Source organism: Panulirus ornatus, chromosome 31, assembly GCF_036320965.1.
Source record: "Panulirus ornatus isolate Po-2019 chromosome 31, ASM3632096v1, whole genome shotgun sequence".
NCBI classification, from domain to species: domain Eukaryota; kingdom Metazoa; phylum Arthropoda; class Malacostraca; order Decapoda; family Palinuridae; genus Panulirus; species Panulirus ornatus.
In genome coordinates this window covers 5,471,052-5,492,284 of record NC_092254.1, presented here as the reverse complement: position 1 = coordinate 5,492,284, position 21,233 = coordinate 5,471,052, and the positions used below count along the sequence as shown (strand labels likewise).

At 37.7% G+C, this 21,233-nt stretch overlaps 1 protein-coding gene across 4 annotated transcripts in view; it reads left to right on the top strand.

Moving 5' to 3' along the window:
• The window catches only part of LOC139758762 (RING finger protein 17-like), a 272,806-nt gene that overhangs the window by 219,710 nt on the left and 31,863 nt on the right, over positions 1 to 21,233 (top strand). For 3 of the 4 annotated variants that reach the window (XM_071680535.1, XM_071680536.1, XM_071680534.1), the window contains 12 exons: positions 3,890 to 4,057; positions 6,098 to 6,276; positions 7,739 to 7,854; positions 8,454 to 9,169; positions 10,656 to 10,854; positions 12,572 to 12,727; positions 15,283 to 15,418; positions 17,458 to 17,659; positions 18,377 to 18,496; positions 18,838 to 19,063; positions 19,346 to 19,521; positions 20,122 to 20,223. In XM_071680535.1, the coding sequence (XP_071536636.1) occupies positions 3,890 to 4,057; positions 6,098 to 6,276; positions 7,739 to 7,854; positions 8,454 to 9,169; positions 10,656 to 10,854; positions 12,572 to 12,727; positions 15,283 to 15,418; positions 17,458 to 17,659; positions 18,377 to 18,496; positions 18,838 to 19,063; positions 19,346 to 19,521; positions 20,122 to 20,223 (2,496 nt within the window). The remainder of the gene's footprint in view (positions 1 to 3,889; positions 4,058 to 6,097; positions 6,277 to 7,738; positions 7,855 to 8,453; positions 9,170 to 10,655; positions 10,855 to 12,571; positions 12,728 to 15,282; positions 15,419 to 17,457; positions 17,660 to 18,376; positions 18,497 to 18,837; positions 19,064 to 19,345; positions 19,522 to 20,121; positions 20,224 to 21,233) is intronic. The other variant, XM_071680537.1, reaches the window with a different exon arrangement.

The following is a 21,233-nucleotide window of genomic DNA, read 5'->3' as shown; positions in this document are numbered from 1 at the left end:
TTATCAGACCTCCGAGATTGTGCCAGTATATCTTGTCAAGTGTACAGCTCTTGCCCACAACTATGTGATAGAACTAGGATTGTGCACTAGTGGCGATGGTAATTATCCTACAAGCAATTAACCTACTTTTTTATATATTAGCGCCGACAATAGTTGTGACATATACCTCGTTGTCTCAGTAAGGTTTCTCTTAATGTATATTGAAGATGAATAAGAAGTGTATTTGTATATCACATCTAGACTTGGAAAAAGCATCTGATACAGTTGAACAGGATGAACTCTTGAATTATCCAAGGGAATTGAGTGAAGGGGAAAGTATCAGGGAACCTAGAGGGCTTATAAGGAGAGAAGGCTTGTGGTAGAAGCAGGGAATGGAATGAGTTGTGTGAAGTTAGGTAAGGATAAGCCAATTTCCTACTGTAAGATAGGTAAGAACGGAGATTATGTCTTGGGACGGATAATTATTTGCCTGAAAGTCAGGTAATGACATGAATGTACTCTGCGACTCCGGCCGTTGGAATCGTTAATGGAGTGGATTAAGTTTGGGAGGAGGCATTTAACAAATATTATTGGTAGAGGAGGAGTTGAGGGCAAACACAGATGATAAGAGGTTACGGGTGCTTTTATATGTGAGCGATACTTTGCGTAGGAGATGCAACAAGAAATCGGGAGATACTGTGAGAATTTAAAAGTTTTGTCAGAAGAGGCATTTGAGTCAGTGAATTCTGGCTAATGTAAGCAGGTTAGTTATATCAGAATGGAGATGAAAAATGTAGCATACACTAAGATAGGAGGAAGACTTCGATTTTGAATATCTCAGGAGCATGTTACTTGACGATGCTGGAAAGATGTCCAAGATGAGAATGTGTTCAGTCAAGTATGTAATTGTCTGGGGCCTTGATGGTAAGAGCGTTATGTTTAAGGGAGGCAGTTTTATGGGGATGAGATAAATTAGGTACGTGAGGTGTAACACGACACACGAGAAGAACCACGAAGCGCTTTTTTGAAGTGCTGGTGTTAGCCGACATACACAGACGCATCATATTGTGTTGTCTAGATACTTTTCGTATCCATGTGTATACATTTTGACTATATATATATATGTACAGAAACATTCAGTACCTTCACAACAGAACAAAAATGCTTCCATATAATTTCATCTCATTATGTTTGGCACTGAGTTTTCTGCAACCGAACAAGACCTTCCCAATCCAAAGCTCGCCAAAATCAACCACAGAATCCCATGTAGAACTAAGAGTTTACCCTTGCCTTACATTTGAGTTATTTATAATGGAGTTTTGATCGATATCTGATACTTGACATACTAAGACAAATTCTGGAAGATAATTGGAATAACCGGATAACTGGAAGTTGTATAATCATTTTTGGCATAGACTGGAAAGACAGTTGCTGCTGACATCTTTCCGAATGTACTACCGGGTGAATTTCTGCTATTTAATCATTTGATGATTGTTAGTTGCCGAATGCCCATTTATATGTTTCATTTGTCAAATAGGTTGTTTGGGGTTAATGGAATCTTCCTGCTTGAGGTTACACCATTAGTGAAAAGTCAAATTTAGAGAGGCTCTATCACTTGGAATACAGTTCTCATTCCTAGGAGACCATATTTTCCAATTTCTAGAAGTAGACCAGCCTTAGACTGCAGGAGTCTCTGGAAAAATGTCCAGGAAAACACCTAGACTCTTAGAAAGAGGTCCTAAGATCAGAATGATTGAGGAAAGAAAAAAAGTTGTTAAATACAGAATTTGTCAGTTGGTTTAGGTTTTGCTAGCGCATCAGGTGAATGAGGGATCAGGGAGTGACGAGGTCAGCACAAGCAACTATACCACTGCACAGTTTTTATGTGATTGGATCTTGGTAACTTGACCTTTTGGGTGAGTAGCTCAGTCCAGGTTAGGTTTTTACCTGGGCATAAGTACTGCTCCATGGTACACCAGTACCACAGAACTCCCCACACATTCAGGTACCATTAGTTTACTACTTTATGCTAATTAATTTCATATTTGTACAGTTGAGGGAGGGAGGTTACTCATGGAGCCCCATCTTTTGAATTTTCCATCAGGGATCATTTTCAATATTTGCATGTTGCTGGCATGTACGGTTTCAGCTGTTACTTTATTCCAACCATCTACCTCTGTGTACTTAGTCAGTTTTTCACATCCGTTCTAACAAGCTTATTACATAATTTTTTCAATTATTAATAGGTACACCAGTACTGCTATTTTCCTCATTGCCAGCCTATAGTTACCATTTATGTACTGCCATATGATCCACCAGTACTACCATGCACCTTACCACCAGCCCACAGTTACCATCACAGTCGTAGGTTCCACCCCACGGCACACTAGTACTGCTGAACTCTCCATTATTGTTATGCGTACCTCCCCATGGTATACCTTTACTGCTGTGCTTCCCACCACTAACTAACTGGTCTTTTCAGTGTTTTTCTTTTCACCTTTGCAACTAGACTGGAGAGGTTTGAGAGGCCATTTCTGTAAAGATGTACAAGCTGATAGAGAGAAACTGCTTGCAGCTTTGACATGAAAGGACTGTCTCTTCATCACAGATATGCTTGTCCTGACCATGAGGTGATAGAGTCCCAATGAGGATGGTTCTGTGTACATAGCCATAGTTACACATGCTTGTTGGAGAGTATCTCTTTTGTAATCCAGCACCAGACTTTAGGTGTAACCACCACACATCCTGGTGCCTCAATACCATACTTCCTGGTGCCACAGCTTCATAATTTCTGGTGTTCAGTATGATATTTCTTGCTGCCCTAACACCACACTTCCTGGTGCTGTAACTTAATTTTTGGTGCCTCAGCACTGTGTGTGTTGGTTCCTAATATCAATCTTTCTGATATCTTTTCCATACTTCTTGGGGCTCCATCACTATACATCCTGGTGCCCAGGCACCATACTTATGGAAGTTTCAGCACCATACTCCCTGGTACCTTCATGATTTTTGATGTCCCTATACTAAACTTCCTGATACCCCCATACCATATTTACTGGTGTGTGAACTCCATTTTTCATGGTATTTCAAAACCATATTTGTTACTTTAACCATACAATATATTTTGATGCTACATGCTGTACTTCTTAATGACTCCCTTATTATTCATCGTAATGTCTCGCCATTTTTCTGTATGTTTTACCTATTGTTTTTGTGTTGTATTGACACTGCTTTTCTTATTACGCCCATTCTATAGGTCTTTGTGCCCCATTTACCATACTTTTCTTTACTTTATATACCACATCTCCTGGTGTCTTTTTTTTACTTGCTTTCTTGTTGTTACTAGTGTAATATGGCAGAACTCGGGGATTGTTATGTCTGTCGTTGTTATTGTTCATTGGTGGAGTATGAGAAAGGCATAAGTGAAGAGTCCTTTCACAGAGGATACAGGGTTCTGGTTGTTTGCCATCCCATTGCAAAAGGTGAAGCACTGATATTATCCAGAAGGTCATTTTAGTGTTTTTATTACCAGTCACACAAGATAAAGATGTACATCCTGCTGAGTCTTGCAGTATGCAGTAAATTATTCAGTTTTCTGATTGCATATCATAGGTTTTTGATATGTGTTATACCTCAAACTGCTTTTTTTCTTTATCTGAAACCATTTGCAATTTTTTACTGGAAGATTTCCTTTATTTGCATTTGGTGTGTCTACTGGAGCTTGGACAATAACTGACAGTACAAAATGAGAAGAACTCTTGTCCTATTAGTGTTTTTGTTTGATTTGGTTCAATTGCCATGGCTGTGCACTGAAACCATCATATAAAAGGATTTACTAGCTGGGTTTTTCAATTGTAATTTGTATTTCAACGCGTTACCAAGATTGTTATGTCATGCTCTTTTTTAACAGAAGTGTACTGCTTTGATGAAGAATGTTGAAGATGGATGTGAGACAGTTGTCCATGGAATACGCACCTACACTCACCAGTTGCATGGGCTGCTGCAGCACATAGAGAATTCTGCTATCCAGGATGTGCTTAGTCATGCTGATAACCTTCTCCACATGTTCACCAGTTATGTTAGTCAGACCCTTAAGAACAATGAACTTAGTATTTTCCATGTAAACTTGCTTGTGATTAGGGTTCTTTTTCTGTAAGATAAATAAACACCAAACTTAGCTGCATATGTTAAAAAATGTCCTCATCCTCATATAAACTAAAAGCATAATCAGGTATCACCAAGAAATGTTTTGCAATATGGTTGTGCAGTCTGCTCTTATTCACTGCAAGGAAAAGTAGGATGTTGTACGCAGATTACATAGCTAAATGCAGACAATTGAGGTAGATTCCTTGACATATAGCAGTGAACTTGAGCTGGTGATAAATGAATGAATGAGGAAATTTATTAAGAGATGAGGAATTGGTAAAAAAAGAAATGGGAGGAAGTAAAAGAAAAGAAAATAGAATTAGGATTTTCAATAGGTTGGGTTGAGGAATTGATATTGAGAAAGTTTGAGTGAGGTGACAGTTGTGTCAAGGGAGGCTGAAAAGGCAAAATAGAGCTATTGAGTTTATGGGAGCAGGCTTAATCTGGATTATTTAATGGTTAGTGACTGCAAGTATTTAATATTTTACATGAACTTCATTGCTTTTTGGGAGGAATATGATGTTTTGGATAAACATAGTACAATATATGGAGGGGACTAAGGAGAAAGAACACTTCCCATTTCAAACATGTTGAAAAAGGGATGGCAATGGGGGTGCTAGGAACCCTCACCCCCTTGCATGTTTATTTTTAAAAGTTGGAACAGAAGGAGCCAAATGAGTAATGCTCATCATCCTCAAGGACATATGCAAGAGTGTCTGAATGTGTGTGGATGTAACCAGTATGAAAAGAAGGGAGAGAGATGGTATGTTTGGGGAAAGAAATGTGGATGTGCCAGCCTTAAGTGAAACAAAGCTAAGGGAAAGAGTGATTTAGGAATGCCTTATGGGTAAAGTTTGGGTTTGTATGACAGCAAGAACATAGGAAAGTGTAGTGCTTCTTTTAAAGGAGATGTAAAAATGTTGAAAAGAGTGTAAGGAAGTGAACCCCAGACTGGTGTGGATGAAAATGAATGTGCATTATAAGAGGATGGTGATTATTAATGCTAATACACCTGAAAATGAGAGGATTATGGAAGAGAGTCAATTGTGTTCAGGTGAGCTGAGTGAGTGTACCAGCAATTTTGACTTGAGGGGTCGAGTATTAGTTGAAGGTGATTTGAATGTAAAATTGGCTAATGTGGCGGTTAAGGTGTGTAGTGGAGGGGCACATGGTACTTAGTAATGTGAATGAATAATCAGCCTATGGAGTTGTATAGTATACATATAGTGATTGGGAATACTTGGCTTAGGGAGACATATATAGATATATGTCAGTGAATAGAATAGAGTAAGTAATCATTATTGGATGATGCACTAGTTAATAGGCATGCAAAGACTCATGGATGTAAATGTGCAGTGAGTGGCAGCTGGTGGGACATCAAATCAATATTTGATGAAGAAATGGATGAAGGTTTTTAGAGGCTTTTGGAAAGAGGAAGTGATGTGGATGGGAAGAATGTGGTGAAAATGAGTGGGCTTGAAAGGGTCATGCATGAAGAAATACTAGGGAGAGATTGAATGTAGAGTGGCAAAAGGTGAAAGTAAATGAAGATAGGGGAGTGGTTAAGGAATGATAGGTATATAGAGAAGCACTGCTTACATGTGGGAGAGAAGTTCTTGGCACTACTGCACATAAGTTGAAGCAATGAGGTATAAAAAAGTAGTTATTGACATTGTTGTAGATTATTTTGACAATCATTCTTTGGTGTCATGCACTTAGTATTGAGATTTTTTTCCAAACTGGTATGACATGGTGTTTGAATAGCTGTTACCAGTATTCTGCCTTCTAAGGAATTCATGTTGGTCATTATCCTTATATATGACAGCTTGATTTTGTCTTTTCTCTCTCTCCTTTTTGACCTATTGACAAAGCTGCCATAGTTAAGATCATTTGTCTTTATCCTCCATAGTTTCATTTGATCTTGACTATATTCTTTGTTTATGAAAATGATTTTTTTAATTTTTTTACCAAGGAAATGAAGTTTGACCATGAGATTGCCCTGCGTGAAACTTTGCTGAAATATGCCAGAGCTGCTGTATCTAGAGATGTCTCATTTTATCATCCAAAAAAAATGATGAATGAATTGCAGAAACTGGTGACAGAATATCCCCTTTTGGCATGCAGGAGTGAAATGAATGATAGTTTTTTCAGGTACAGTATCTAAAAATTATTTTGGAGGTGATAGTTTTAGTGAAAACATATATGAGAATATTGTTTTTATTGTGTATGCATGTTTTTGCCTCTCCCTTTTTCTATTCTGCAATGTATTATATTGCAGTGTGCAACACATCACAATTTACAAATTTCTGTAGAAATTATTATCTTGATGTTGTATAAGTAAGAAAATAGAAGATACTAAGGACACAGGGAGGCTGCTTCATGAAAGTAAAATCTGAGGAAGTTGGGAAGTCATATACAAATATATTCTGAGATGAAAATGTGGAATCTAGTTTTTCAGTTCAATCTCTGTCTAGCGTCTCATGTAACACTGTTCAACAGCATAATCCATGCAATCTCCTTCACACTCTCTTTGTAGAGTTATAGGCTCTTCTTTCTGCTTATATACCATATCGTACTCTCTTTTCTCTTTCATGGCATCCTTATGGTCCTCTCTTACCATTCTCATTACTGATATGTACTCGAAGTTCTGCATCCTGCATCAGATGAATTACTATACCCAAACTATTTACTCTTGCAGTTGGTTCTTTGTTTCTTCCTTGTCTCATTTTACCATTCCTTTTATGTATACTTCTTATTCTTCCACATCTTTGTTGCAGTTTTAAGAAATCAAATCCTCTAGCGTCTTTTTTTATATCTCTGTTCAGTATGCCTTGTATGTGCTAGCTTTGCCATCATGACAAAACCTCATTGTAGGTACTCATAAATAGCTATATTTAGGTAGGTTTCTCTTTCTTCCCAGATCTTGTAGTAAGTACTTAAAGGTACATTTCTCTCTCTCTCTCTCTCTCTCTCTCTCTCTCTCTCTCTCTCTCTCTCTCTCTCTCTCTCTCTCTCTCTCTTTCTCTCTCTCTGGAGAGAGGTTAGATTTTTTGTAGTGTTTTCTCAAATTTTTGGAAGTCTTGCCTCCTTCATGTTGGTATGTATTCAGGGCTCTTTATGGAAGTGAGAAATGTAGAGATTGAAGTATGAAAACCCATTTCTCTATGTGAAGCACAGTCTTATCAGTGTACATTTCGATTCTCATTTCTCCCTCTCCCCCTGTCCTTCTCAAAAACTACATATTTCTTAAATTCTTAGGGTAGCACCACCAAATCACACATTCCAGTAGTTATTGACTGATGACTGTTGGTAGGTAGAAGGTGCCACTTGCATTCAGTACCAATTGTCATTGTGTATAGTGGATTGCTATGTGGTTTTTGCTTTTCTCTGAGCAAGTATTAGCTGACCTCGTATTTGATGGTCAAAGAGGGTGAAAGAGAAAGCTTGGTGGATACACCGGATTTAGGTGTTAAAAATTGTTTTTAACCCTCTCATGAACTAATACTTTCATTGATACTTATAGGGTTGTAGGGTTTTGCTTTTGGTAGAGAAATGGTCTTTCAAACTTCAGAACCTACATTTTGTTTAGGTCCATTTACTTTTTTTCTTTCAGATTTGAGGTAGTTGATGGACTGAAAGAGATGATTTCAAAATCTGTTAATGTTAGTGCAATGTATGATCAGTTCCAGATGTTGTCCAGTTTGAAAGTTCAATCTACTTTCTACCAAGGTAAGTTGATAAGGTTTCACTCATTTGTGAGTGATCATGTGTGTAAATTTGCTGTCTTAATAGTTGTTTTCTGTTTTCACTTATTGCTGTGTGGTTTTTCAGTTTGTGACCAGTTGCTTACCTGAAATAACAAAACTCATTCATACATGCTTTATGTTTTAACTGCCAGTAAGTTTTTTCATTTTATGTATAGACTTTTTTCATCTAGTGTGCCATTCTTTTGGAAGTTTGAACTGATAGTGATCCTTCACACATCTGTTTATTGATTCGGTCTTTGCTATGGGTATGTACATATTATTCTTACATCCTTTAAGTGAGGCATTCAGTGTAACAGTGACATACCCACCATAGGCCCAAAAACCATTTTTATGATATCAGAATTGTGCATCCTTCTTCAATCAAATGGCTGGAATTTCACTGGTTTTCTGTGAGAGCACATGATCGAATATCTTTCTTTAACTCCACACCCATTTCTGTGCACAGTTTATGGTAATGGAGTGTACATCCTCATCATTTCCAGGCTGAAAAAAAGGATAGGGATGCTCAATAACTTACGATAGATTTTTTGTCATAAATGTAGGATATTTTGTATTTTTCAGATGCGGTTGGTTCAACGGATGATAAATGTCAAAAATTACTTGATGTTGATAGTGAAAGCCAGAATTCAGAGGAAAATTTGAACTTGCTCACATTTTCTCCGTTTACTTGTCTGGAATCTCCAGGTGGCAGCTCTGAAGCCCTTAGTCAAGTCACCAGTGAACCTCTTGAAGATGGATTGAATGAAAACTGTATGAAAAATATGTTTCACTTCAAAGTGAGTTATGGTAAAATTCATTCAGATGACTTACTGAATGGAAGGAATAAGGCTAAAGAAAATACCTTTGGTTTTAGTGAAAATAAAAGTCTGCTTAGTGAATGTGCCCCTGCTAATGGCAGAAGGGTTAACAACAAGAGTAATAATGTAGGACTTCACTGTTCTGAATTTGTCAGCAAAAAGAACTGTGCATTGCAGGATGAGAATGAAAGTCTACTGTATTGCAAGGATAAAAATGAGAAATCAAGCTCCCAAAATCTCACCGATACTGATGATAGTTTGTACCTTCTTGCCTCAGATATGGGCACAGATGTATCAGTGCAATCTAAACAAGCATTAGTACAAGAACAATATTTCACTGTAGGTGGCATCCCTCCAAGGGTTGTACTTCAGTCTCAAGATCTTTCAAACAAGTCCACTGCTGATGTCAATATCTTGAACTTGTCTCCCACCAGTACACAGTCAAAAATTTCCAATTTGAGTCTAGTCAGTGTTACCAAGGTAAGAGCTGTTTTAAGTAACTTGTATGGGTTTCATGTGACCACAGTTTTATGAGAATTTTTTTTTCATACATGCTCTACATATCCTGTTTGAGCAAGGTAGCATCAAGAACATGTGATAGAGCCCTAGAGGGAAAACTCCTCATTTGGCTTCTTGCTGTGTTCCTTCTTTTTGAAGGTGATGCAGGAAGGGAGAATTTCCAGCCATTCGCCCCCACCTCTCTTAGTCACCTTCTACGACACACAGGGAGTATGTTGGCAGTATGTATAGTGGCCTGCCTCCATAAACAATTGAACATGGGGAGATAGAAACATCATAGTCATGTCTGGGTTAAGAGGGAGCATAGGAGCAGATGAGGTTGCTACCACGAGATTTCCAGAGATTTTTCTTATCTATTTTCTAAGTTGATAGCTTGTTTTTTCAGAAGTATGGTTGATAGCTTTACTTAATTTCTGGAGAATTTCAATATATTTTTTTCTGATCTTAGTCTCATCTTTAACCAGCACATTTTTTCTAAGAAATAATGGTACCTTCAGAGAACATTGATTTTTTTCCTTTTTCAGTTTAATTTCTTTTCAGATGATGCTGTGGAACATCAGAGAATCAGCTTCAGTGATAAGAAAGGGATTTATACTGTTACCCTTGATAAGATTTGGGAGTTTGGGGATTCAGATTTGTAAATTACATGTTTGTATAGTTTTGGGATGGTGTTTTACACTTGTGGGGCACCATCTCTTGAATATTCCCTGCTATCAGACAACTTTTTGAAATTCCTGTATTCTGCCTGCCTGGTAGCCTGATTATTGTATATGCATAAACAAGATTGTATGACTGAATGCAGTCAGTAGACATTTTAGATATAACTAGAATGGAATCAGGGAAAAGAATGTTACATAGCCTCATACCTCCTGTAGAAGGCAGGTGGTTGAAAACTCTGCCTTTTTTGTTTTTAATACTTTATAAAACTCCAGAAGCCTTACTCCATTGGTTTCTTCATCCTCAAGACTGTTACAATCATTAGCAGAAGAAAGGATTGACTCCTTTGGAATGAGATGTTCTTCAACGAGATTTTAACACAATGCATTCTTTTTGGAAGTGACTTCATTCATGGTGTAACCAAAAACGAGGTCGGTGATGCCCTCGTAGGTGAGAAGTGCTCATCCTCATTGAAGACTCAGGCTGGGGTGTCTAAAAGTGTGTGATGCAATCAGAATGAGATCTGCTGCATCTGTTATGTTCATAATGCTCCCGTAAAGATGCTATGGAGTTTGAGAATGTGTTTCATGGATTTTACAAATAAAGGATTACTCTTTATATATGATTACTGCTCATATATTTAGATTACAGTAATATAGTCTACTGCATATTTATGGGTATTTGTGATGTGGTGTCATTCAGGCTTGGTCTTTTGATTTAGTTTGACACATACAGCTATAGATTTATGTATTTATCTTTCTGTTTGCAATTCCTCTTTTCTTGCTTGCAGTCCACTCAGAGATTAAAGGATTGGGAGGTTTTTGGAGCACATCCAAAGATGCCTGCATTACATGAGGCAAATATCTGTGAGGATGTTATTCAAGACGGTGGAATTTTGTGCTTGAAGAGCATTAGTAGCTCCACTGTCAGTCCCCAGTCAGTCACTGCAGATGTAACCAGTTCTTTTCTGCCAAACAAAAGAGCAGCATGTATGTAGGACTGGGTTTTGTAAATCATTGTTTTATATTTTGAAAGAGATGCATGTCACCCCCTGTATATGACATGATTCCAAATCACTATCCTGTGCATGCCTTTCTTTCCTGCATATTCAGGCCTTGATCACTCAGTATTTTTCACTCTACTCTTCTGTTATCTTTCTACATCTCTGATGCCCATTACCTATGAGAATTCTCATCAAAGGGGTTTCCACAGCAAGAGTCTACACATATCCCTGTCCTTACATGCCTCCCTCATATACACCATTCCACACGTTCTTCCACCACTTCTCTCCCTTCAGTACCCTTCCACTCTATTTCCTTGTGTCACAGGTAGTTTTCCTCTCACACCAACCCCTTTATCCATGCAATCATACACTCATAAACTACACACCTTACATTCTTTGCACATGCCCAAGCTACCTTAAAGTATTACATTTCACTCGCTCTACCACTCTGCAATTCGTTCCATTTGCATTCCTTGCCTTACCATATCTTTCATATGCACCCATTCTTCTAGCTCCAATATGGTCCTTCCCTTCTCCTCATCTCCTCCACTTCTAACACACATATATCCTCTTTGTCAGCCTCTTTATTTATTCTACCCATATGTCCAAGCCATTTTAGCACACCCTCTTCAGCTCTCTCAACTACACCCTACTTATTACAACACCTTACTCAGTTAAACCACATCACACATGTTGCCCTCAAACATTTCATTTCCAACACATCGGGCTTCCTCTGCACATTCTCATTTGTAGCCCATGCTTTACATTCATACAACATTGATGGGACCAGTACAACTTCAAACATGCCGTTTTTTGCCCTCTTAGATAATGACTTCTCTTAACACACATTCTTCACTGCTTCTAGAATGCTTGCCCCCTCACCCACCCCATGGCTCACTTCTGCTTCCATGGTTACATTTGCTGCCATGCCCATTCCCAGATATCCAAAACTCCACATTCTCCAAATTATCTCCATTACAATTCTCACCCCAACTAACCTTTCCCAGTATCTGCTAAATCTAATAACCTGGCTATTATGCACATTTTTTTCTGAACTTCCTACTTTCACACACTCTCCCAAACTTAGACACCAAATTCTACAGTTTCTCAATTGAATTTGCACCTAGTGCTATGACATCTCTGAAGAACAACTGACTTTCTTCCCAGGCCTCCCCCCCCCCTACAGACTGCATATTTGCCCCTCTCCAAGACTTTTACATTTAAACTGCTATGATGAAATCACATGCCCCAGCCAAAGACCCACCTTCACCTTAAAGCACTCACCTTGCTCAGTATCTTCTCTACCTACACTCTTGATAAAAACCTCTCTCTGCTTTTCCCTTCCTCTTCTGACATATATATCCTCATTGTCAACTTCTTACTCATGCTCTCCATATGTCCATACCATTTCAGCATACTCTCTTCAGCACTATCACTCTTACTCTTCCTAATGCAACAGACTTAGAATATAGTAGTATTCATGGTGTTCAGCATTACTAATCCCTTGGCACTCTTTATGCAACACTGCCATTTCTCATTGTGCGGTCCATGTTAAATTGTATGATTCTTTTAAGTTATTCCAAGCTGTGCATACTGAGAAATGTTATTCATTTATAGAATTCTTTATGTAGTCTTTATAAGTGTGTTTTCATCCTCAAAGGTATCATAATATTGTTGATTTTATCATCCCTTCCCTTGACCAGTGCTTATCGAGGAAGAGGTAGAAGTAACACATATCCAAACTCCATCCTCCTTCTTTGTCCAAAGGAAAGTTGATGTTGACAAGATAAAGAATCTCTTTAAAGAATTGAATGCTTTTGCTAAGACTGATATATCACAAGAAGTTGTCCCTCTTGTTGGTAAGTTTTTTGATGTTTTGCATATAATGAGTGAAAGCTAGTACTTGAAGAGATTATTTTTCAAGATAGTTAGGCTCTTTATGGATTTTCTGTGGTAAATGGCATAGTATATATAGATAATTGAAATAACAGTACTTCTTAAGTTTGAAGGCTGGTATTCTTACCATTGATGCAGAATTTTCCTAGAAATTGCCTACTTGAGAGGTTGAGTAATTTAGACTAATTTATTGTGATTATGTTTGTTCTGTAAAAGTCTGAAAAATCAGTTCTTTATATTTAGGAGTTCAGAAAATGATTTTTTGGGAAAGATTTACAAATAAATTCTGAGTGTTTTTAAAATCAGATGATAAGGAATTAGAAGATATGTTTTGAAGTAATGCACATCTATGATTTGTTATGAATGGAAGGGAGAAAATATGTATATGTGAAAGATGGAATCCACAAAATATGGTACTGAGAAAGGTATAGTAATTCTTCTTAAATGAGCTCCAGTGTGCACTGTAATGATAGTGACGTGATGTATAGGGGTATTGAAAAGTAGGTGAGGATAAATCAGGATAAGTAAGCTAATGTATTCAGACATTTCATAAAAATGCCTCCATGCATTTCATGGTATGCTTGAAGGATTCTGAAACATTTTGCCTCACCTTTCATCGGTGAATGATATGGAGCTGAGGATTGTTGAATACCACACCTCAAAGTAACTAATGGAAAACTCTTGAGTCCTCTAGTTATGTGCAGATAACTTTGCTTCCAAGTGAAGGAGGATGTTTGGATTGCTGAGTACATGCTGGGTATTTCATCATGGTTTGAATGTCTGCTTTTTGCTTTAAATGGCTTATATCACACTTTTTGCAGTACTTCAGGTTTTGCTCATTCTGGGGAGATGCCTTTTTAATCCTCAACCAGGACTTCAAGAATAATATCCTGATTGATATGGAAGTTAGTACTGCTGCAGTTTCTCAAGCCTGTGCTATTCCTGACAGGTGTAAACAAAATCTTTAACTGTACAGATTATGAGTTTGTCCATGATATTTAGATGCAAAACTTTGGAACCACACTAGGTAAATGATACCTCCAAATTTAGGATGTTACTAATTAGTTTCAAAAACATACCAAATCATATTATTCTTGTACAAGGGGTCGTTAATCATGGAAGGCAGTTATTTAGTTTCCTTTCAAACCTTATTCATTGGAAAGAGTAAGCTTCAAAGACAATAGTATATAACACTATTACCTTACAGAATCCATTATGGTGTGTTTTGGCTAAAACCACCCTCCATTGAGACCCTTCTGAAGTTCTTTATTCCCCTAATTCTCAGTGCAAAAGTCAACACTACATTTGCTCTCATAAGCAGGTTCTTGATTCCTTACCTTACTTTACCTTTCAACCCCAGGATCCTCTTCTTCAGTGTTAATGCAATGCTTAGGAAGACTACCAATGGGCAAAATGTATGGTTTGTCTTGAGGAAAAGCCATTCTAAAGTTCTGCAAAGACTCAGATAAGGTTAGAATTTTCTTGGATTTAAGTATCATTAGGCATCTACAAACAACTTTCCACAAGACATTAGAGCACTCATAAAGACAGCAATCTTATCACCCACACTGGCATACCTGAGAAACCTTTCAGAAGACTTAGGGTGCAGGATCTATGGAACTTAGCTATATACTACAGTTTAGGATGTTTGAGACCAAACTTTCCGGACACCCATTGTGTGGCACTGGGAAGTCTATAGCTAGACTCTGAACATGCTTCCCTCATCTCTTCATGGAAAAGAATGAGTACAGGAGAAACCCTCTTCCATCATGTGCCAATGATTTTTTTTATTCTGTGCTCATAGGGAAATCTCAGTTAAGCAAGAAATTTTGTTTAGGAATATATAAAAACTTTTTTTTCTGCAGGAGGTACCATGTAAGCAATCAGTTCTATGTGTCTTTTTATCTGTATATATCTCTCTCATACCTGTTCCTTTCAGCAGCTCCCATCAAGGAGGTGGCTACTGCAAAAGTCTCCATATTATCCCTGCCCTTGCATGCCTCCCTTGCATACCCCATTCCATGCATTCATATGCAATTTCTCTCCCTCTAGTTTTCTTCTGCTCTGTTTCCCCATTTCATGCATGGTCTTCCAATCAGACCAACCCTCTTGATTTTACTGTCATACAATCTCTTTGTAAATTCCCCATCTTGCACTTTTCAGTAGTTTTTCTCCACAAAAATCTTAACCACACCTCCCCTACCTTTCCTAGAACCATCTTACTCCTCACTTCGTAATCCATTGTCTCACCCTCTTCTTATCCTGTTATTCACTTTTTTTTCGAGTGAAATCACATACCCGTGGCCTGATGTTATTATCCAGAGGTGGCCTGTCCTTGAATGAAAAGGGTTTAGCTTTTAAGAAAGACCAAATGAGCTTAAATGGCCTCATATAGTGGTCCAGATCTCATTTCCTGTGCTCATAGGATTGTGCTTGTAAGAAGAAAGGTTTGTGAAATTTTGAAACCCCCAGTTTTAATTATAGTGGACTGTAACATTCAGCTTTTTATTTCTTTCAGGGAAAGTATATCTTGGTCAGTACACTCGTGATAATAGGTGGTATCGGGTCCTCGTGAAGTCAGTAAACCCAAATGGAGGAGATGTTTTTATTGAGTATGTTGACTATGGAAACAGTGAAAAGGTTGAACTATCAAGGTGAGCTATATCTTTATTTTTATGTTATTGCCACATTTTATGTATCATGGCTGTTTCTTGTGTCATTACAAGTCAGATGGGAGAAGTAAACTCTCAAAGCTTTAAATGTCATTTTCTGAGTTGCCTACCGAGTGAAATTATTAATTTCTGCAGTAAGCATGAAAGAACATGTAGCTGGTCAACTCCAGGGAATTTTTTGTCCTTGTCTTTTTACCAAGGTACAGAATTGCATGCCTTTCACTCCATTGTTCCATCTTCAATTTGGTCTACCCCTACTCCTCATTCCCTACACTTTTGAGAGATATATCTAACTTTTCTATCTATATCTCTTACTCCTGTTCCTTCCTTGAACCCTCAGAAGGGGATGGCCCTGGCAGAAGAGTCTTCATTAATGATGTAACTCCAGTGCTGGTTTTTGGCCTTTACTGCCTTACCCATAGCAGGCCACTGGCATAGGGCAACTCTTGTGCACTGTTTTCAGAGGCTCCTACCAAATGTTCTTGCTGACTACTTCAGCCTGTTGCATCTACATAATTTTCTAACCTATTACTTTCACCTGTTCTCCCACCTAATGGTTCTTATCTACTACTTTTGTCTAACATTTCTGTCTAAAGCCTTTGTTCCGTGTTCTTACTTGTTACTTCTATTTAATGGTCCTACCATTTTGCCAAACGGCAGGGCTAGCGTATAGCACTCACTGCTGGAAAAATCTAGGATTATGAAGAAAGAGTTGTGTGAGTTAAGTGGTATCAAGTGTTATGTGTGACAAGGAGAGATTGTATGTTTGTGGATGGAATGGCAACAGATCATGTGTGGGTGAGGCAGAAAGAAAAGATCCTACCTGGATCAGGGGAGTGCAGCTTGATAACCACTGAATTGCTGGCTCACTACACAGCAGTCATCAACCCTCTAGACACCCAGGCAGGGAGTACCAGCAGTATAGCTCCTTCCTCTTTGTTAACCTTTCCTCACTCATTCTCTTTCCATACATTTTTCACTACTTCTAGAACCTTCATCCCCTTGTCCACCCTGTGACTTGCTTCCACTGCCATAGTTCCATTCACTGCCATGTCCACTCCCAGGTATCTGCAATGCTTCACTTCCTCTAATTTTTCTCCATTCAAATTCACATCCCAGCTAACTTGACCGTCAGCCCTGCTGAACATAATAACCTTGCTATTATCCACATGTACACTCAACTTTCTCCTTTTACAGAGTCCTCCAAACTCAGTCACCAGCTTCTGCAGTTTTTCATTTGAATGTGCCTCCAGTGCTTTATGATTAGCAAACAACAACTGACTCGCTTCCCAAGCCCCCTTATCCTCTACGAATTGCATACTTGTCCCTCTCTCCAAGACTCTTGCATTTACTTCTCTCACCACCCCATCCATAAACAAATTAAACAGCCAGGAAGACATCACACACCCTTTCTGCAGACCAAGTGTGATGTATACAAGAGATAGAGTGAAATGGAGTAATGTGACATACAAAGGCGATGTGCTATCATTGGACTGAACCATCATGGTATATGATGTGGCAGGGTGAAACCACTAAAAGGTTTATGGGTCATGGGTATTGATGGGGGATTCTGGTTTTGATGCATTATGAATGACAGTCTTTGAGAAAATGAGGTCAGTTTTTCCTATTCCTGGCACTACCTCGCTGACACTGGAAACAGTGAACTAGTATAAAAGAAAGAAACAAAAAGTTACATATAAATATTTGGTAAGGTTCTTAGATTGTCATCAGTCAATTGTCTTTTCTAGTTTAGACATTCTGCTAAAAAGGGTATTGAGGATGGGTATGAGATAATGAAGCTTACTGTTGTAACTTTATTAAGTCCATCTAAATGCTGTAATGGGTATTTTTCACTTGAAGTTGTCTTTTCAGTTTGTATAGTAGTGCATAAAGTGTGCATACTTTTCTGTAAGTGGAATCCACTGCCAATACCCATTAATTCATCTCTGTTTTGTCTTTTTTATACTGTGAATTACTAGTTCATAAATCTTTTAAATTTTATTCACTCGTGTTTTTCATAGATTGCATGAATGTCCAACTGAATACCAACTAGGAAATGTTCCATCCTTTGCCCTGTTTTGTGGTCTTTGGGAGATCAAGCCATCAAGAGGGGAAACTTGGGATACTCGAGCAATTCAAACATTTGCTGACTTTGTAAATGGAGTGTCATTGCAGTTACTTATAATTTCTTATGACAGTATCACAAATTTCATTAAATGTGAGGTAAGTGATTTAGGATTGTGTTAGCTTGCTCCATATCAGAGTAGTATGTTAGACTTTAGAAAATTGATGTAGTCTTTTCAAAAGTTTTATGTCATTACATTAGCATTTAAGATTTCCAGCTGTTTACCATAACTACAGGCAGGAACAATAAGGAAGCTTCTGGAACAAAGATGTGGCTTCATTGTATACAACCACTCTCTAACTGCCATGAATGAGAGGTATGTATGGGGCAGTGAATGTGATTGATGTGGCATACAGGGAACAATCTGTCAGTGGGCTGAACCAGGGCACATGAAATGTTTTAAGTAATCCATGGAATAGGCTGAGGGTGATGGGTTATTGTTTCAATCCATTATATTTGACAGCAAAAGTGTATGTGTGCAATTGATGCCATTGTTTGTGTTCCTGATGCTACCTCACAAGGTGGGAGAAGCTTTTTAATGAGGAGAAAACATTGATATCATATAATTCAAGTCAGGACAAATTACTATCAGTTTTTGATAATGCTAAACATTTTGAATAGAGGAGTAGTACAGATAACTATTGTTGACAGATTTTATCAGAATTTACACCCGTTACGAAAATTTCATTTTGCTGAAATGTTATAGGGAAATATGATATCTGATATATTGAGTAAGTAAACAAGTGGATGGATTTTGTTAGTTATGCTCAGAAATTTTATGTTTGAGTGACCATACAGTTTCCTGATTCTACCAGGTTGACTTACGAAGGCCTGGAAAGACAGCAGGAATTACCAATGACTTCCCTGTATCTATAAGAGAAGTTCTTGTTTTTTTGGAGTATGCTGCCTTTGTCAATAAATCTCTTAGGGATCTGGTGAGTGTTCATTTGATCAGCTGTTGCATTTAAATTTATTGCTATTGCTATTTATTGCTAATTATCATTACATTCAAATTGTAAAAAAATTATTTTTATTCATATATCGGATCTGAATGAAGTTTATAAACAGTTTTATTAGATAAGGATCTTGCAGCTTCATAGCCAAGTTCCAAGCAGGAAGAGGGTAAAAGTTGTGTGACGATGGTGAACTTTTTTCTGTCCTTAAATGAAAGTGCAACCTCACTAAACATATTATCATGCAATTAGAACACAAATCATGTTGCACTCCTCTGACTCGGTTAGAATGATAGTTTTTTCTCCCTTCCCGGTACCATAAGGATTGTGAAGTATTGTGTAAGCGATGTTTCTTCAATCCTGAGATTCCTTTTGGGGAAGATGGTACTCCAGTTCTTCTTTCTCATCTGGTATCTCCACAGAACTTTTCTCTACAGCTTGTGTCATCATCTGATTATCTCAGTACCTTGATGGCATTGATGCAGAAACATTACAACTCTCCAAAAGTTAGAGCAGTTCTAGACTGGTACATCTTTGTGCCAAAAATTGGTGAGCTGTCTCTCTTCATTTTTAGTTTTGATAATTATAGTTATTTACCTTAACAGTGGCACACCTTTCCCAAAAGAAATTTGTAATATGTTTAACAATAAAGCAAGTTAATTTGTGCACCTAGTCCCTGCTGTGCGTTGGAGATGCAGTCCATGAAAACTCAACTTAACTGGTAAATCTCAAAATTATTCATAGTATTTTCATATTTACAGCTTTTTTGGTAAATTTTCTGAACATGAAATATAAGTATGCCATAATATTTGTTCACCTGAACTTTCATAGGAATGCCATGTGTTGCCAAGCACTCTGGGGATGGCAGATGGTATAGGGCCAAAATTAAGGACCTTCCAGGCAAGCAAAAGGTGGATGTACTATATGTAGACTTTGGTAATGAAGAAAGGTTGTGGTACAACCAGATATGCAAGATAACAGATGACTTCCTAAGACTACCAGCTCAGGTAACTTACCGTTGAATTTATTTTATATTTTCCTATGCATAAAACAGGAGAGCTAATATTATTCTTACACTGTTATAGAAATCAGCATGTGTTATCACCACTTTCCATCTTTGACAGCTTTGCTTTGTCCTCACTTTCATATCTTTACTCTTGTTATAGAAATGTTCAGAACTTGAAAGTTGTCATCGTACACCAATGGCCACTGATACCTCAGTGTAACAGGGGTCCCTTATTTCAAGCATAATCTTTGCTATCTTGTTGTCTATCTCACTATAGCTCTGATGCCTGTTCCCACCTGAAACTCCCTCAAGTGGGTGGCCACAGTAGTATAGTCTTCGTAACTAGTGACCTTCAAATAACTGTACAATCCTTATAATTCAAAGAAAGCATGTGAACTGCATAATGTATTGAAAATGGCCCATTTACATTCGATTTAACCCTCTCCTCCTATTAGCCGGTTAAATCGAGGGTTATTATATTTCTCACACACATTCTTCATTCCAAACACCTGATCCACAAATCCTCTACCACTTCTGAAATACTGCTTCTCCTGTTTTATATTGAATGATCATAACTCATCCTGATTTATTGATTTTGCAGGCAATTTCGTGTTGCTTATATGAAATCATCACAGATGGTGACCAGGGGCTAGAAAGAGTTTCCGACCAAATATCAAATATATGTGAATTTCAGGATCTCAAGGTAATTATGAATTTTTGTTTGGTATGATTTCATAGCAGCTTTCTCCTCCAAAACATTTGATTTCAAATAGGGGATTAGCCATGCTAAGTAGAATTGCTAGTAGTTCTTTCTTTTGCAAGATTTTTATTTTAGAATCATATGGTATCTCATTTTCTCCATGTGAACCATGGCATATGGTAATTATATAAAAATTTCATTGTGTGGCTGAAATTTCCTGGAAATTCTCAACAGATAAAATTTTAACACTATTAGTTTTAATGTTTTGAAGTCTTGAAACCCTGAATTATAAAGCATAGCCCTTTAGTTGGAACTCTTATTTCATTGGTTTTACCAATCATTACTCAAGAGAGGATTCTTACAAATGTAAAAAGTGTTTCCCTTTTTTTTCAGTCATATGCTTTTCTGTTTTCTTACAGTATTTATCTTAAATGTTTCCTTTCCAAATTCATTATGAGTGATGCTTCATCTGTAACTCTACAAGAAGGCAAGTTGTGCTCTAAATTTTGTTCAAAGAACTTTTTGCCAGTTAACGAACAAGCAAACAAAAAGTATTTTGATCCATATTGTATAACTTATGAAATATGAAAGTGAAATAGCTAACTAGGTAAGCATGAAAAGTAAACGGTTGAAGCATGAACTTACTTCTTTCTCATATCTCATAACTGTATTTACAGTTGAGTGTAGTTTAGTTTTGCAATGCCAGGCCAAGTATGCTGTCTGTTGGGGATGAAAGGACCTTGGAATTGAGTCAGTTGTTGTTTGCTGATGATACAACACTGGTTGCTGATTCAAGTGAGAAACTGCAGAGGTTGGTGACTGAGTTTGGAAAAGTGTGTGAAAGGAAAAAGTTAAGAGTAAATGTTTATAAGAGCAAGGTTATTAGGTTCAGCAGGGTTGAGGGACAAGTTAGTTTGGATGTAAGTTTGAATGGAGAGAGATTGGAGGAGGTGAAGTGTTTTGGATATCTAGGAGTGGACTTTGCAGTGAATGGAACCATGGAAGGGGAAGTG